Source organism: Diabrotica virgifera, chromosome 1 (genome assembly GCF_917563875.1).
Source record: "Diabrotica virgifera virgifera chromosome 1, PGI_DIABVI_V3a".
NCBI classification, from domain to species: Eukaryota; Metazoa; Arthropoda; class Insecta; order Coleoptera; family Chrysomelidae; genus Diabrotica; species Diabrotica virgifera.
In genome coordinates this window covers 318,582,795-318,602,456 of record NC_065443.1, presented here as the reverse complement: position 1 = coordinate 318,602,456, position 19,662 = coordinate 318,582,795, and the positions used below count along the sequence as shown (strand labels likewise).

Sequence of the window (19,662 nt, the reverse complement as noted above, 5' to 3'; positions counted from 1 at the left end):
GATGCTTCGGTGTTACGTGTTCTTTATGGCTTGGAAGCGTGGACGTTGAAACAAGTCTATTTGAAAGTTGGCCGCCTTTGAATTTTGGGTTTACAGAAGAATACTATGAATATCATGGATTCAATGAATGTCGAACGTGGAAATAACTAGAAGGATAGGAAATCAACCGGAAATAATACTAACTATCAAAAGACGAAAACTTAAGTACTTGGGACATGTGATGAGAGGGCCAAAAAACTCATTATTACAACTTATTATGCAAGGCAAAATCCGAGGAAAGCGAAATGTGGGAAGACGAAGAATATCCTGGCTTAAGAACTTACGGGAATGGTTCGAATGCAGTAGTGCAGAGCTATTTAGAGCGGCAGTCAACAGGGTCCGCATTATCATGATGATTTTCAACATTCGACGGAAGATAGAACTTAAGAAGAAGAAGAAATGTCTTTCGATGAGTTGGGATTCGTTGAGTTGTGTGTTTATGAAATGTTTTTCAATGAGTTGGGATTTGATGAGTTGGGTTCTATGCAAAATAAAAGCCGTTAATATTATTTGTTAAACAAATATATTGTAAAAATAAATATAAAATATTAAGAAAATAAATAACATGACAGCTTTCCAGCAAATCATACAAATATGTACTTAAAATTTAAAATCGTCCACAAATATAATACTTTATTGCTTAAGTATGTGTGTAAGTGTACAAAAAATAAGTGACCACACCAACGATTTGAATATATTACAAAAAAAGTGGTGTTAAACATAAAAGCACTATCAGGAACCTTAAATGCGTTTCTTCATGATTTATTGCACGTTATTTATTATTAGTATTTTAAATATTGTTCTCAAGCTATTTTCTTCAGACATTTTAATATTGTTTACCATCTTTAATGGGAATTAACCTAAATTTCATTGAAAATAGGTTTCTATTTCCGAAGTTTTCAAAATAAATGTATTTTCAATTGAAACTTGGATTAATTGGCCTTAAAGATAGTAAATAATATTGGTATTTTAACAAATTGAGTGTGTTTTCTTGCTCTTTTTTAAGGAGCTTCCAAGCTACTGTAGGGCGCCATTAGCCATTAGATATGCAACATATAATACAATTTTCCGTCATGGGTAAATGTAGAATAAATTGAAAAAAATCTACTAAACATGGATCATATCGTTACCCAGATAGTGCGTATGTGTTGTTCAGTAACAAAATACAATAAACAATCTAAAATTTACCTCTAAAACGTATATATTAAGCAAAAATCAATAGAAATTATAGCCTTGAAGGTTAAGAGTATTAACTATAAGGAATGTTCCACTAAATTGACTAAAAATACACCGATATAAAATAGAATTCAATTCGTATCATCAAAAACCACCAACTACCTCACGACTGCAAAGATCACCACAGTCCTGATGATAAAAATTGAACCCTACGACAATTTTATAAATGTTGATCACAAATAAACTATCCGTCTACAATTATTGCACGTAATATATAAGATTATTTTTCCTGTTCATTATATAAAAGTTTGACATTAAGAAAAGTTTACAGTTGGCACTTGACATTGATATTAAATACACATTACATATTAGATAAAGAAACACTTACGTCTGGCACTATCTTCAAAAAAATCAAATCATCAATCTTACAAATCATTTAAAGTTATGAAATAGATAATCAGAAAAAATGTTTGAAAAGATGGTATAGAAAATGTGGAACAATACTAGTACAAGAGAATATATATTACATTCACTACTTTTCGCCGATGACCAACTCATTTGTGCACAAGCCACGGAGGACATGGAATATATGATAAGAAAATTAAAGAAACACTATGAGCTATTGGGAGCTAAGATAAATATATAAAAGACTGAATACTTATGTATTGGATCAGAGCTTGCAGATTTGATCGTAAGTTTAGAATACTATTAGAACTGGTAAGACTTTTTAAGTATTTAGGACCAATGATAAGCCGAGATGGTACTTGTATGCAGGATGTAGAAATGAAAATAGCACGGGGAAAACGAGTCACGAAAGCACTCCATGAAGTGATACGGAACAACACTCTACCAAAGAAAACAACAAAGGATCTTTCAGAGCATAGTGCTGAATATATATGGAGCGGAAATATGGGCAATGAAACAACAATACGAAATAAAATACGAACATAAAATAAAAATGTATACCATTTTTATTCAGTTGCAATGCGAAGGCAAAACAATCTTACTTTTCAATTAGAATACGGAGCGCAGTCCAGTCCTCTGAATCGCGATTTTCGGCTCTTATTGGAGCCTCATCGGAAAGAACGTAGGCACTGTTCTCCATACCCCAATTGACCAGCGTCGAGAGTTTTCCCCACCTATTGCAACCGAAGTGAAGGTATTAGGTGACTAGCGTCATCTGGCAATTGAAAGATGAAGTTAGTTTTCAATCCTAATAGTAAAATTAATAATATTGAAAATATTAAACATATTACTAAAAGATTTTTAAATTGAAACCTTATTGGTATTGTAGAAGCCTTGGAGGTGTCACCAGGGAAATGTACCAATAAGTTTTCAATTTAAAAATCTTTTAGTAATATTTTTAATATTTTCAGTATTATTAATTTTGATATTAGGATTGAAACCAACTTCATCTTTCAATTGCCAGATGACGCTAGTCACCTAATACCTTCACTTCGGTTGCAATGGGTGGGAAAAACTCTCGACGCTAGTCAATTAGGGTATGGAGAACAGTGCCTACGTTCTTTCCGATGAGGCTCCAATAAGAGCCGAAAATCGCGATTCAGAGGACTGGACTGCGCTCCGTATTCTAATTGAAAAGTAAGATTGTTTTGCCTTCGCATTGCAACTGAATAAAAATGGTATACATTTTTATTTTATAGTCGTATTACTCCGTAGAGTAACCCGGTGCATTTTCCGTTGGAACTTTACCGAGCTGCAGACGAGGGATGTGAATTGCATAGTGTAGAATTCCTTCCCTTTGTCTTCACTGCAGCATCCATCTGGCTTGCAAATTTTAGAAGCCTTGGAGGTGTCACCAGGGAAATTAACCAATAAGTTTTCAATTTAAAAATCTTTTACTAATATTTTTAATATTTTCAATATTATTAATGCTATTAGGATTGAAAACTAACTTCAATCTTTTAAAATACGAACAGTTGAATTGGATTTTATGAAAAGATGTCTACCAGAAAGGATAGAAGAAGAACAGAGGAAATATGGAACAGAATGGAAATAGAATGCTCAATTGCAGAAAAGTTGGAAACAGCCCTGCAATGGTACGGGCATGTATAAAGAATGCCAGAGCACAGGTGGCCGAAAAGAATATTGGAACACGCTGGGAAGAAGACGGAGAGGAAGACCTGCTATAACATGGAAAACTTACATAAGAAATGCTATGATAGGTAGAGTCAGAGAAGGTGACTGGGAGAATAGACTGCTGTAGATGACGAAAACAGTCAACTCATAATGGCAAAACCCGAAGAAGAAAAATGTACAGCATAAAAGTGAATAAAAAACAGTAACCGAAACTAACCTAAAAACCTAATACGTTTATTTATTTAACATGACGTGATGATATAATCGTCACGTATGGCCAACTAAACAAAAGCTATAAAAATTTGGATTTATTTTATTCTCTATGATAATTTGAATGACGACCAATAATCTAATTTTTGAGGAGGTTTCACCAAACTAAGAGTTTTCTTTTGGATATCTTGAAATTATGGTACTTATATTAGTGACAAAAAAGAATTTTTAACCATAAAAATAGTGTAAACGTTTATATAAAAATTTACCAAAAACCGAAAAAGCTAATAAATTTATTTTCTGAGTAAAAAGTAATAACTTTTTATAACTTAACTCTACTGGTACACCAATCTTTGTGCACTATCAAAAAATTAATAGCAATACATGTTTTACAAATCTGTGAAGTTCTATTTTATAATCATCTATAGCTGCAAAGTTTCTCCAAAAATGGAAAAGAGTGGCGTAAAACGCTGTAACCAGCACATGTAAGTTGCCTGCTTTTGGCACTCGTTTGCATAAAATGCAATTTAGCCAAAACACTTAAATAGTTAAGACAATAGGGCTTTTCAACGATTCTCATTTGTTTCGAGCTTCCGTCATATGTTGTATAATTTGTGTATAATATTAATATTCACGGATTATACGACATATCACAGAAGCTCGAAACAAATGAGAATCGTAGAAAAGCCCTTTATACAGTCGGGAAAATGAAAGAATACCCATGAACGAACATATAAAACACGCTGTATTTTCCTGTCACCGTGTCACAAAGAAAATTGCCCAGCGCAAGTACATGTAATAATAATTATTACATGTACTTGCGCTGGCCAATTTTTTGTATGACACGTTGACAGGAAAATACAGCGTGTTTTATATGTTCGTTCATGGGTATTCTTTCATTTTTCCTACTGTATATAAGAATTATATATGAACAAGATAATTTCTTGAGAAAAAACAATACAATAATACTACTTAATGTTAAAAATTCTCTTTTGTCCTACAAATATAACACTGAGATACAAAAATTTCATTGGTCTGGTTCGCACTTCTTTTTAAGATCCCATAAAAAGAAGTTTTAGAATGTTTAGACAAGCTTTTCTAAAAATATCATTACAAAGCTTTCATTAAAAAAATTACTCAAAAAATTCTAACCGTAGGAACAAGCATTTTGACTGGCTGTCACAAGTAAAAACCATAAAAGGAATAAACGCAGGAATAGAAACTATAGTTAAACACAGTGGGAGTCCTGTAGGAAAAGATGGGTTGACCAAAATCGCTAAAGGCGAGGAGGGTTTGAAATTTCGATGTTTTGTTCTATTCCTTCCTAATTTACTTTCCCAAAAAATGCCTTTTTACATGAAAAATCTTTTCCTACAAACCCACACCACAAGATTTGCCTTTACTTAGTTTTATAAACCGTATTCACATAAATCACACTATTTCTTATAAACTAGTCACCCTTATCAATAGGTCTCGTCCCTAAAACGCACACACTGGATACATTTATTTCAATAAAAGTGTTCCAGGCCATAATATCAAATTCTAAATGCACACTACTAACAGTTATATAACATTGTCAAATCTCTAGGTGTACTAACGTCCAATATTATTGTTTTTACAACGAGGACACGGTCAAAAGAGAAGAGTTTTCGTATTGCACACAAATCTTCTTACATAATGTATTAAAGTAGGCAATACGTTATACAAAAACGTATTTAGATGTTAAAAATGCCCTTAAAAGTATCTCAAAAGGTTTGTTCCAACACAACGAGAACCGTCATGTAAACGATCACGATACTATAAAATAATACGTTCCATGCCTTCTGTTTCTCTATTCCGTGCGTTCCATGGATTATTTTGTTTACTGCGCAGGACGTGATCGTTACATGGACGGTTTCTCGTTGTGTTGGAACAAACCTAAAAGTAGACAACACTTTATACAAAAACATATTTAAATGTTAAAAATAGTCTTAAGTGTCTAAAATTAACAGTAACAAAATAAAGAAGGTCTAAATCGTGTGGAAAAAATAGAAATAGTGAAACCTAAAACTACCTAACACTAAAACAAACGAAAATAACAATTATAAAAATCTAGAATGATTATAATGAATTTATGATGTATGATGCAATTATCATGAATGATCTCAATTTTGGATCATAATTATGTAACAATAATTAATTGATAAGTGATAAGTTTTAGTAACAATGGAAAACTCTTCCTTTTACATAAACAGTAGTGGCCTTTTGATTATTAAACTATTAAGAATCCATATGTTTTATCACAAAAATTTTGTATGTAATCATATGTGTTTAAGGCGCTACCATATCTCGAATCTTGAAACAACATTTCCCTTTTTATTTAACGCGAGGCAGAACCATACAATCTAACAAGAAATAATGGTACACACGAAGTATTTTTATGTCACTTTCACCTGTGCTGTATCGATCTACAGTGAGACTTTTTGCTACTCCCGTTTCCCACAATTTCTTGACCCGCAAAATTTAAATTTGATACATTTTTGGAGATCTGGATAGTCTTCAGCTGTTATGACAAAGATTCGAACAAATCAATTAATATTTTTCAGTTTTCCACACTCGGATGTTAGAATAGGGCTTCTCATCGACTTTCGTTTGTTTCGAGCTAATATGAATTATACATATATGAATTATACTTATATATATGAATTATACATGAATTATACAAATATGACAGAAGCTCGAAACAAACGAAAGTCGACTCTCGAATTAGTTTGTTTAAATATTGACATCTGTAAAAAATTGAGATTATCCACATTTCTTCATCTTTAATGACAACATAATCATCAACCTCAGCTGTTCCCATAGATATATTAAGGAGACACAAGGCATACTGAGCAAAAAAGCGTAACGCGAGGGCAGTCTATCGGTAGTTTATCTATTTCTTTTAACCAAGCGATCCCGTGCATGTGACATACAAAGATGGCTAGACCACTCAAAGTGAATATTGACCAATGACGTCCATGACACGCGTTACACCTCAATGCACAGAGCGGTCCATACCTTGCCTAATCTATTTAGTATTATATCTATAGCTGTTCTCCATCCATCTTCGGATGTAGCCTCCCTTAGGTGTGTCCATTCATATCTGTATGTTGTTATTTGCATCCATTCGTGGCCAGCCATTCGCTTGATGTCATAGTCCATCTGGTTTGAGGTCTGTCAGTAACATTTATTTCTCTTTAATTATGCAAAAAGTTATTAATTTAACTTCTACTTTTGTAGTAGAAAATATATTTTCAAAAACAATCAAAATATTTTGGCCTGTTTTTCTGGGCTCTATGAATTTTATTGAGATCGGTTTATTATTCGGCAATGGACCGTGATAGTTGTGACGTCAAATCAATGTTGGCTACTCTGGAAAGATTTCCAAAAACAACAAACATCTGTCAAAAATTCACACGTGGTGTTTGCCAATTTTTATTTTCGTTTTTATAATTGGAATATATATGGTTTGTAGGTAATTTAATTTTTACAAATTGGTAATGTGTTTGGCACCCGATTGTAAGCAATGCTTATAGAGGAGAACTTGCAAGTTTTTTAAGTTTCGGAAACATATCGACGTGCAAAAACAATGATTATCATTTGACATTGTAAGTACTAAAATAGCTAAAAAGATAAATACTTTTAATGTACTAAATACTTTATAGGTGTTTTCGGTTTCTTACTCTCACATCAATTTTTTTTATTTTTTATCCTTCATACTAGGAAAACCTTTCGCGCTATTGCTTTAAACTCCTCATCAAAAGAGAAACTATGCACATGGCTAGATTCTAAAGCATTTTCTACATGTTTACCTAAGTGTTTTTGATGCATCTTTAAAACATAATATGTTTTCCACCTACCTCTACCGAAAGTATACTTTTCCGGACCTGATTGTAGGGAGCAAAGTTGTACTTTTCCTCCCTAGGGAGGAAAAGTAAAAGTGACGTCATGGTATTTCATTCATGAAATATAAGTTATTGACGTCCTGCATAATATCTAATTTCTATTACGTAAGCATCTACAGAATAAGCCAAATAAAAACGGAACATACGCAGTTAATACAGTGTATCGGAACTACGTTTGAAATAGTCTACCAATGTAAAAGTTTGACAAACATAAAGCATAGCAACTCAACTACCTGTCTCCTTTTAGGCTAAGGCTACGACCAGACAAGCGACAATGTACGGCGCCATAAGAGCAGTAAAATGAAGCGCGAAAATGGGTCCTGGTAAGAAGGATCTGGGTCCAAATTTGTAGCTCATCTAACCACAACAACGACCGAAACGCTGTATTTATATCTCGCGACACGCCGTAATTTACATCCCCATCTGGTCATGCTTTTTACGGCCGCTTCATTTTACTGCTCTTACGGTGCTGTCACAGCAGTAAAATGAAGCGGCAGTAACTGCAGTAAAAAGCATGGCCAGACGGGGATATAAATTACGGCGTGTCGCGAGATGTAAGTACAGTGTTTCGGTCGTTGTTGTGGCTAGATGAGCTACAAATTTGGACCTAGGTCCATTTGTTTGCGACACGACGCTGAAGATGGATCCGTTCGATATTGCTTCGCGATATTTTACAGCTCAGTCTGGCCATCCACTACACTCACCGTGGGACAAATTTCGCGCTTCATTTTACTGCTCTTATAGCGCCGTAAATTGTCGCTTGTCTGGCCGTAGCCTTAGCCTAAAAGAAGACAGGTAGTTGAGTTGCTATGATTTATGTGTGTCAAACTTTTATATTGGTCGACTATTTCAAACGTAGTTCCGATACACTGTATTAACTGCATATGTTCCGTTTTTATTTGGCTTATTCTGTATACATTTTAACATTTATTTATAAAACACCCTGTATTTTGCAGAATGGTAAAAAACAGTAAATTGTTATTTTGATTTAACAATGTTTACATTAATAATTTGACCTATATTTGACAGTTGACAGTTATATTGTACCTACTTGTTAGTTTTAGTTCTAATAAATTTTGTTGGTTAGTTACATAAATAAATTAAGTAAAAATTAAAAAATGACTTGTTATTTCAGGAAGGTGGAAAAACCATATGTATAACATGGGAGTAAAGTGCTTTTCCTACCTTGAATGACTACTGCCCTCCGCTACGCGTCGGGCAGTAAACTTCATTCTCGGGAGGAAAAGTAGCACTTTCCTCCCTTGTTATACAAATAGCTATTACCATATCACGATTTCATTAATTTTAATTAACTAGCTAAATTAAAATAAAATTAAAAATTATTACGCAAACCACGTGAGACTGACAGACGTCAAACTTTTGTATTGTTTGGAAACCTTTTTGGCGTTTTGACGTCACACTATCACGGTCCATTCATTTTCACCGAGTATGGTAGCGCCCCGCAAGGTAGGCAACACGTTATACAAGATCATATTTATCAGAGATATTTAAAAAAAAATCAAAACAAAAACCCTGCATCGTGTTAAAAAGAAGATCTTATGAATCTAAAAATTCACTGACACTTAACAGTTAAATACTTAACAAAAATTAAATAAAATAGAAATAAACAAAATCTTTTTATCTCTTGTGCAATTTGGTTGAAATTTTTTTCGCAACAAAAAAATCAAGATTGTTTAAAAGTAAATTAAGCAGTTAATTTTCTTCTTAGTAAAGTGTTAGGAGATCACATACGCTCAATAATTCACTTCTATCCTAAACTTGATGCCTTAAACCTTTCAAAAACATAATCTCAACTATACATTGTATATTACTGACTAAAATCACAAAAATCTCAAAAATTGCGACAAAATTTCTTCTTTATAAATATGTATAATTCGTTTTTTGTGTAAAATTGAAAAATGTCGACATTTTGGTGAAACAAAACATTTCTAATGGTTGGAACATTTCTAATAAATAATTACAATACTGCAGTGTTGTTACATTGCACAATGTATTAATTCTAACGAAATACAAGCAAAATAACAGACTTAACTACTGTACAGGGTTTTCAAGGTATTTTTCTCATAAAAATGCAAGAATAACCTTTCAAAGTCTGATCATGTGCATCAAAATGTCAACATTCTTCAATTTTACAAAGTCAAATCATAAGATTAGTCTACATTACACTGTATACAATACCAACCTTACACTACACAATCTGAAATGTAAAAATTCTAACATCCAGAACCCGAAAATGGCATACATTTTTCTATAATGGTATACAATCTTGCGATATTAGTTTTTCTATCGGATTACAACGTTCATTTGCCCGCAAATGAGTCAACTACTAGTAAATGCCCTTAGAATGTTTCGCAATCCCAAACTTGAATAACAAACAAGTATAAAAATTATCTCAATTGATCTAGTAGACAGTTCTACATTATTCTATCACCTTTCGCTGTAAGGCTGCATAAAATCATCATTATTTTTACGTCTAGAAGGTTTTAGATATGCAAACTTCAATTCAAGTTTAATGTTGTGCTTTAGGAGCAAAAATTTAGAGGTTATGTTAGGTTATACATCTATTAAAAGTACATTTTGTTTCTGATACCTTAAGACGAAACACAGCCTTGCAGAAAAGTTCTCTACAACAATTTGAGAAATGATCCTATACTCAGTCTATGTGTCAGACTTGCGGCGCAGAGTTGTCGCTAATATATACATCTAACTTGGTGTGCGCTTTTGCATTGGAATCTACTTCTATTTTGCCGTTTCTGGCGCTCGCAGATTTGGACAATTCGCTAAAGTTGGGTTCGTTATTGGTGGTGGGGGAGTCTACGATGTTGAGGCGCAGCATGGAATCTTCGAGAACTAATCTAGAATCTTCGTCCGTGCTGTCTATCGATGAGGATCTGTTTCCGGATAGACGCCCGCTAGCGAAGCCTAACTTGTTCCTCTCCAGCCTTAAGACCTACAACATACGCACCGTTACAGTATTTTGTAATTAAACATAATCGTAGGACTAAACTATAAACCGATAATTACTTGGATTTTAGATGGAATTAGTTTGTACAAGAAAGAAATATATAAATAAAAGAAAATAGAATATTTCACAGCCATTGATAAAAGGAGAACACGAGAAAAAGACGAAGTGTCGTTATCAGGTATCTTAGAGCATATGGTTTCATTCTAGAAAGGTCATCTTCTTCAACTTTATGTCTACTTGAGTTTTGATATTCAAGTAAATCATGGAAACTTTGAATGGGTGCACCGATACATCTAGTGAAAGTTATTAAAAATCTGTACTAGTCCAATATGGCAACAGTACCATTAGGTCAAAAGAGGAAGGTTAGACAAGGATGTGTCTTGTTACCTGGTTTACTTATTTATGATGAACAAGTCATGAGATCAGAGATAGACCAGATAAAGATAGATCAGATAGAGACAGATCAGAAATTCTCAAGATAATTCAGAGCAGAAAGAGATTTGACAAGAATGCGTCTTATCATCTGATTTATTTCATTTTTATGGTGAAAAAGTCATAAGGATGGTTTTAGAAGGATGGGCCGGTGGAATAACAGTAGCTGGTAGGAAAATCTCAAATGTAATATTTGCTGATGACACTACACTTATGAACAAGAAACGCTAAATCTCTTGCGAAGAGTTAAGTTAAAAATCACTAAAGATGGTCCTAAAAAATTAATAAAAAAAAAGACAAAAAAAAATCAATTAAACAAAAAAAAACTCGAATATTTAGGCTACATATTGTACAGGGGAAAATATACAGTAAGCGAGGGCCAGGCAGGAGAAGACACTCGTTCGGGATCACATCAGTCGAACTATTCAGAAGTGCCACAAGCAAGATCAGAGTTGCCATGTTAATAACCAACATTCGCAACGGACAGGGCGCTTGAAGAAGAAGAAGACAAAAATAATGATGATAGACAGATGCAACACTATTCAACTGAGTAACCACTTGTAGCAATACCAGATATTAGACATCTTCAATTATATCTGATATAGTATAACTAACGATGGCAACTGCGGAGCAGTAGTTCTGAGACGCATTGCTATGGCAAAAATACGATGAATGGTACTAAAGTTTAGAAATACAGATCTATCTCTCAAAAAATCAAGATGAGACTGCTGAATGCACTTGTATTCTATACACGGCAGAAACTTTGCGCTCAAAAATACCAAAACATTGATGCCGTTGAGTAAAATGCTGCGTATATCTTGGACCGCTCATCGGACAAACATTTTCATTCTTAACCAACTTGACATTAAAAAGTCTGTTCACAACATGTTTGCAGCGAATTTTACAGTTCTTTGGTCACGTGGTTCACAGAGTTGACGATAACTTACGAAAGAGATTAATTGTTTCTGGAGACGTCACAAGAAGAAGACCAAGATAACGATCACCAAATATATAATCAGTAAAAATTCAGAATTCAGCTGGCCATTCATTCTGCGAAACTCTTGGAGCAGCTGGAGATAGAGACCAATGGAGAAAATTGGTTAAGGGTATTGGAGGAAATGGAAGTAAAATATGCAAAATGCAACATCTTAGTGACGTCAATTCCAAAAATTAACAACGCTTCAATAAATTTTGATTCTATATATGTACAATTTTAGAACACAAAATATTCAGTTACACTGTGGGTGTCTAAAAATCGTCCCCAAACTATTTTCTGAAACATGAAACCACAATTTTTGGATATCGGACAGTTTGTTTTTATTGTACTCGCAGCACTTTTCATTTTATATGGCAAATAAAACAGCAATATAAAGTCCGGCAGCACTTTTCATATAAGTAACACATCAATTAAAACTTCTTGTGGCACTCAGTAATTTACCAGGGTGAAGACTAACAAATTATACCTAGTTCACATTTTCTGGCACCATCGTAGGTGATTTTTGACAGAATCGTATAAAAATCTAGTCACGTATTAGTAGTACGAGAGCTTTCAAATGAAGTATTACCTACCATATTTATAATCATGTTGCCAAAAAATGATTAAAGTTTTATGGTTCAGAAAATAGGTGGGAATGATACCAAAAATCAAGTTGCAATAAATTTATACACAAACATCCAAAAACATAACAAAAAACTAAACAAACCAACAAAACTATATTATACATCTTCACAATCAACAGAAACTTAAAAAAATCGAAATTTATACATTAAACATGCTTTACGTACAAGACGATATAAACTTACGTGCATAGAAATCGGCCCACTTAAAAATTTGGTTATTTTTGATGTCTCATATTTCCTAAACCTATTGGCCGATTTAAGTGATTTTTTGAACATGTTATAGCCTGATTGTTTAAAAATACCACTGTAATAATATTGTTGCTAAACAGTTAAATTTTCATTACATACCGGGTGTCCCAATCAAACTGTGAGTTTTTTCTCAAAGTTCGCGTCACCCTGTGGAATATTCTAGCATTTATAAAATACTGAAATTAAATTCTGTTTTTTGATTCATTCGTTTATGGTGGATAATAAAAAAGTTAGGTACTTTAACATCTACACATGTTCTTCATCAATACACGGTGTTTCTAATTAAGTGCGACAAACTTTAAGGGATAATTCTGCATTAAAAAAGTAATGACAGTTGGCTTGATAAATGTATGCCCGCAAATGTTTCATTTCCGAGATACAAGATGTTGAATTTTTTCTTACAAACTAACGATTTATTTATTGCTTTAAAACCAGAAGAGATATGCAAATGAAATTTGGTAGGTTTTAAGAGATAGTTATTGCGGATTTTTTAATATAAAATTAAGAATTTTATATTCACCATTAGCGTGTATACGGGTAATATGATCGGTCATATTACACGTATGTGCGCTAATAGTGAACATTAAATTGTATGTCAAAAAATGTGCAATAACTACGTCTTAAAAACCACCAAATTTCATTGGCATATCTCAACCGGTTTTAAAGCAATAAAATAAATCGTCAGTTTGTAAGAAAAAATTCAACATCCCCTATCTCGTAAACGAAACATTTGCGGGTATACGTTTATAAAGCCAACTGTCATTATTTTTTCATGCAGAATTATCCCTTAAAGTTTGTCGCACTTATTTAGAAACACCGTGTAATGATGAAGAAGATGTGTAGATGTTAAAGTACCTAACTTTTTTATTGTCCAACATAAACGAATGAATCAAAAAACAGAATGTTAAGAAAACCTGAGGCTATAGTTGGGTTTTAATTTCAGTATTTTATAAATGCTAGAATATTCCACAGGGTGATGCGAACTTTGAGAAAAAAACACAGTTTGATTGGGACACCCGGTATACAATGAAAATTTTCCTGTTTAGCAACAATATTATTACTGTGGTATTGTTAAAGAATCAGTCTATAACATGTTCAAAAAATCACTTAAATCGGCCAACAGGTTTAGGAAATATGAGACATCAAAAATGACCAAATTTTTAAGTGGGCCAATTTCTATGCACGTAAGTTTATATCCATATAACTTACTTAAAAGAAAATAATTTACATTACAAATATGCCCTAAATAAATTAAAATGACAAATAGGGCTTTTCATCGATTGTCATTTGTTTCCAGCTTCTGTCATATGTTGTATAATCTGTGTATAATATTAATATACACGTATTATACGACATATGACAGAAGCTTGAAACAAATGAGTGTGAATGAAAAGCCGTATTAACACTACATGATATGAAATACACTCAACTCAACTTATATGTGCCTGAGATAATATCAAAACACAAAAATAAACGCGTTAAAATCGTATGAAAACATTTAACCAATGGTGTGAAATCTAAAAAGTTCAATTAGGTGTAAAGCTGAAAAATGATTAGCTAATAAATTGTAGTAGACAAAATGTAGGAAAAAAATTAGCTGAGTGGAGAAATTTAAGAGACATAGTATGACTTTCTGGTATAAATAAATATTATACTGGGTGTTTCATTAAGAAATTATGCCGTCATAAATAATTTATTTAAATATAATGCCATATATTCTCAATTATATTTATAATTCCATGGAATTGCAATAATAAACACAATCTGAAACATCACAGTACAAACGACTGAATTTATAATTTCAAGAAACTACTAAAGAATAGGGATAACAAATCATACAGAGAAATGACCGACTTTTTATTCCCGATTTCAGTATCCAGAAGCATATATTATCAACCATTAAATCGTGTCCATATAAGTGTGCTGACGTGTATGTATGTATTTAAGCGAAACATAGTTAGACTTACTCGAGCCACCTCCAAGGCTCTGTGTCCGGGCTGGTGATTGGCGTGGGAAACTAAGTAAACTCTTATTAGCATATTTGCGCAAGATAAACACCGTTAAATCATTTTAATACACACTATTGCTGGCAGAAAACACAATGTTTCTTGACAAATAATACTAGGAAAAGATGATAGAACTGTAAAAGCCCGGGCATAACTGTTACTGAACACAAATTTCTGACTTCTTTTTTGTTTTCAATTAAATTATAGAGTTTTTTGTAAATTTTGATCTTTAGTAGCCTTCCAATTCATTATTATAAATGAATATTTAGAACAAATATTTGGGAACTATATAACCGAGAAAAGAAACTGTTTAAGAATCGTGATATCAGTATTTCCCTACGTTAAGAATATTAAGAACAAAGTGTGTGTAGTACCTTGCTGTACAGGTGGAAGCATGGACTCTCAAACAGAACAATATAAAAACAATTGAGAGTTTCGAGATGCGGTGCTATTGAGCAATATTAAGAATAGGTTGAGTTGACCGAGTCACAAATGACGAAGTATTGAATGGAATGTAAATGGACAAAAGGTCTGAAGTAATACTTACCAGAAAAAAGAGCAAATTGGAATATTTAAACCATCTAATGAGGGAACAAAAATACACATTCCTACAAAATATAAGGCAAAGAAAGATTAAAGATCCACAAGGAAAACGTTTTCCTGTAGTTAGCTGTATACCATATAATACAGAAAACGACTAAGATCCTTTATAAAAGGTATATATTTAAAAATCCCTAAAAAGGGCTACATCACAGAACTAGTTTTCGATTGGATGACCAATCATCATCAGTGTTTACGTGATCTAACATGCTAACCACCAAAATACAATATTATAAAAATATATGGGTAAAAACCCTTCAACAGTGATCCGTCAAAGAAACATAGATGAAATATGTGAAATGAAACATGGATGTTCAAAATATTCCATGTAATATGCTCTAGGTACCATCTGAGATCTGAGCTCTAAATCGACTTGTTCATATATTGACTGTCTGGTGGCAAGTCAAAGGTAGCAAAGATTAAAGGACTAACGAATCCGGGCCGCAGAAGAATGACCTGGAGGAGGAATCTAAGAGAGAGGTTTAGTTGCTCCACAAAGGAACTGTATAGAACAGTTGTAAACAGAATTTGAGTAGACTTGTTGATATCCAAACTCCGATAGGAGATGAACAGAAAAAAGAAGACGTAAATTATTAAATATAAATAATTTATTTACATTTTTTTAGTTATATTTCAAGATTATGACCTTTGTTTACAATCAAAATTGTATGTCAACATTAAATAATGATATAGATAATGATATAGACTATATAAAACTGGAAGAGGAGTACACTAAGTGAGGCCTTACAATCCGAGTACTTAGTTGTTGAAGAAACATCAGAAAGCCTACAAATTGAAATGGGAATTATAAACCCAACAGAAACCTTCAAATACTTAAGAGTCCAAATAACTTCAAAAGCAGGGAGTAACGACGAAATACATTCCAGGATTGGCCAAGAAAGATCAGCCACCAGACAGTTACACAGATTATTTTGGAATAATAAAATAACAAAAGAAAATAAAAGAAGAATATGTATATAAAACAATAATAGAAAGTATTCGATTATACGCCACCAAATTCTGGGAAATAAACCAAAGAAACAGGTCAAAAATTAAGGCTATGGAAATGAACTACTGTAGACGATGTTGCCGGCTTATTAGAGTTAATAGGGTGAGAAACGAAGATATTAGGAGAGAAATGGAAATTGATCTAGATATAATAGACAAGATCGAAGCCAAAAGACTCAACTGGTATGGACATCTTCAGAGGATACCTAAAAATAGATGGCAAAAAAAATATAAAAATGGACTCCACCCACTAGAGGAAAACTGGGTAGACCAAGACGATCCTGGAGAGAAGATGTCGAAGATGCAATGACCGTCAGAGATCTAAACACTGAAGATTGCTTGACAGAAACCGCTGGAAATTAGGATGCGAGAAGCGACGCCAGCTGTAGAAGAATCGCTTATTATATACGTTAAATAATGAATATTCAGTATGTGGAAGTGGCTTAAAATCATGTTATTTTCACAGCCTAGTCAAATTAGGATTTTTCTTGAAGACTCGACATAAGTACTAATGGTTGACTACAGTGAACGTTTGTGATGTTTCTGCCAGCACTTTACATATTTACAAGAGAATGTTAAAAGCAAAGCGTGTGCTTATAACACAGGTGTGACAGTTTCGTTTGTTAGCGGTTAATTAGTGACGCTAGAGAGAAAATCACATTTACCTCTGCTTGAAGATCGGCGACTTTGTCCTGGAGTTCTCTTACCTTGTCGCTAGCGTCGACAGAATGAATGCGGAGTTCACCTTCGGTAGCGATTTCTTGGCTCTAAAAAATACAAAAAATCGATTGCTAAATCGAAAAGAAATAACATAACTATAAATATATACTGAGTGACAAAAAAAAATACGCATTTTTATTAGAATTCATTGTTTTTGAAGTTATACTTCTTTAGGCACGAGGGTGAATTTTTACCTTCCCTGGCGCATGCGCACACCGACAGTATGGTATTAGTCGCTACATCTTTTAAGTTATGTAGCGCAAATAAGGTGTGTTAGTATTATTAGTGTTTTTAGTAAACATATTTAGTACAATTTTTATGTCTGTGGATTTGTCTTCCTCCTAATAAGTATATTTAATAATGTTTATTTTCAATTAATGCATATGTCACTGTGATTGTAATTATGTCCGAGAAATGATCGACTGAATACAAAAACGGTAGTAGCTGATCGGTAGAGCATTCGCCTAGGCATCGAGAGGTCCCCTGTTCGAATCCTGACAAAATCATATCTTTTTGTTTTAATTTTTGATATTATTTTTGTTCTTTCTAAAATTAGTTTAATATTTAAATACAATACAAAAAAACTGTTTAAAGTAGATAGGTATATTGATTTCGTTGAAGTCATAATATGAAGTTACATTATATTATAATAGAAGTATAACTTTTTATGTGCGTACAAAGTACACACACATTATTTTTTACTTATTAACTTATCTTGCCGTGAACAACATAGGATTCAACTTTCAGGTTTATTTGTTAAGTCTTTGTGGTGGCTGCGTGAATTATTTGCAAGATAACTCAACGTTGATAAGAATTTCTAGTAAAATAAAATAGTTCGTAGCTAATAAAACACGCGAAGGACAGAAAAAATGACCTACAAATGTATATGGTGATTACCTGAATCTTCTAGATCTAGATCAATAGCCAACTTTTTTCATCCACATTCTTCAAGAAATATTTTAACAAATACCATGGGAAAATCACCCCTTAGTGATAGAGGTAATTAAAAATGAGAGACAAAAGACAATCGTCCTATTGGAGGTAAAACTCACTAACTACACTTTTCAGAAAGTGGAGAAAAATCGATTTAAAGGTATAAATTGTTTTTTAAATTCACCTGACTTGAATACTGGAATTTTTTCAATGCAACTTTAAAGAATAAATAAAAACAGATATTTTAAGCCATGTTTCGTCACCGGAACTATGATATAATCAATATTAGATCAATTTTTGTAGTTGATGAGTTTTTCCATGAACACAATTATTGGATATTGATATCCTATTAGAAGTAAAACTCACTAACTACACTTTGTACTTGATTAGTTTTTCCATAAACACAATTATTAGATATTGAGAAGTTAATAAATTTGTCTTCATAGAGTATGATTACGTTGGGATTCAAAATGAAAGAAATAGGTAATGAATAAAATGTTAATAAACATAAATAAGTTAATACAAAACAGTTGTCTCTATACAAAATCACATGCGATAGAAACAGAAGTAATGTTATTGTTGAAATATCAACATACTTTTTTTCAGGCATTTATGTTACCCTTTATGTAAGCTATATGTTACAAATAAATTTAAACTAATATTCCTTTAATCAATCGCCGAACATAAAATGCACTCAAATATAATATACAGTTTCAACAATACAATATAACACACAAGTCACAAGTCCCCTGCTTATTCGCAAAATAGATTATGTTACACAATTTATGTAAGCTATCTGCTACAAAGAAATAATTTAAACTCATTTCTTTAATCAATCGCCGAATAGATAATGCACACAATTAAAAATAATACACAGTTTTGTTTACTAATGTATTTGAAAGATCACTAAGTACCGATTCGGCACTCCAGATTGCAATGAAAAATTCACTAAGTGCAATAATAAGTTTTAATGAATTTTACCCTGAAACCGAAATTCACAATAATGCACTCCAAGTTGTAAGGAAAAATTCACTAAGTACAATAATAAGTCTTAATGAGTTTTACCCTGAAACCGAAATTCAGAATATTGCACTTAATGAATTATACCATAAATTATCTCAGCAATTAGAAGGGTTACAGCCCCAGGTGACTTCTCCAGGGCTGGGCAGTACCGTCTTGAGTTCAAATTGATGAAAATGTCAAAATCTCAAAAAAAGTGCACTTAGTGAGTTTTACCTCTAATAGGACGAAATGTTAACAACCAGCGCCACCAAAATATGTCAATCGGTGAAATTCACACGCTCAGATTTCGTGCCTACAACATAGACATAAAACGAATAAACAAGGCATACTGCGGAAAATAGCGTAACACATGGGCAGTCGATCGGTGGTCTATCTCTTTTTACTAAGTGATCCCGCGCATGTGACAGACAAAGATAGCTAGACGCTAGACTACTCAAAGGGAATATTGACCAACGACGTACTTAATTTTGGCGTTACACCTCGATGCACAGAGCAGCCCATACCTTATTTTGTTACTCCTTATAATGTCTATGGCCTACAAGTTCTTCGTGTATCTTCCATATTTTAACAGAAATATCTCGATGGAGTGTGCGTGGCCTATATAATAGAGCGCTTTTAGTTTAAAAGTTAGTTT

General features: G+C 33.0%; 1 protein-coding gene across 3 annotated transcripts in view; it reads right to left on the bottom strand.

The window, feature by feature from the left end:
• Window positions 1-545: 545 nt before the first annotated feature.
• LOC114332646 (ecotropic viral integration site 5 ortholog) overlaps window positions 546-19,662 on the bottom strand; it is a 129,868-nt gene continuing 110,751 nt past the window's right edge. For 2 of the 3 annotated variants that reach the window (XM_050653367.1, XM_050653363.1), the window contains exons 11-12: window positions 17,018-17,119; window positions 546-10,422 (exon numbers count right to left, since the gene is read on the bottom strand). In XM_050653367.1, the coding sequence (XP_050509324.1) occupies window positions 10,138-10,422; window positions 17,018-17,119 (387 nt within the window). In that variant the 3' untranslated portion in view covers window positions 546-10,137. Of the gene's footprint in view, window positions 10,423-14,705; window positions 14,756-17,017; window positions 17,120-19,662 lie in introns of all 3 variants that reach the window. The other variant, XM_050653368.1, reaches the window with a different exon arrangement.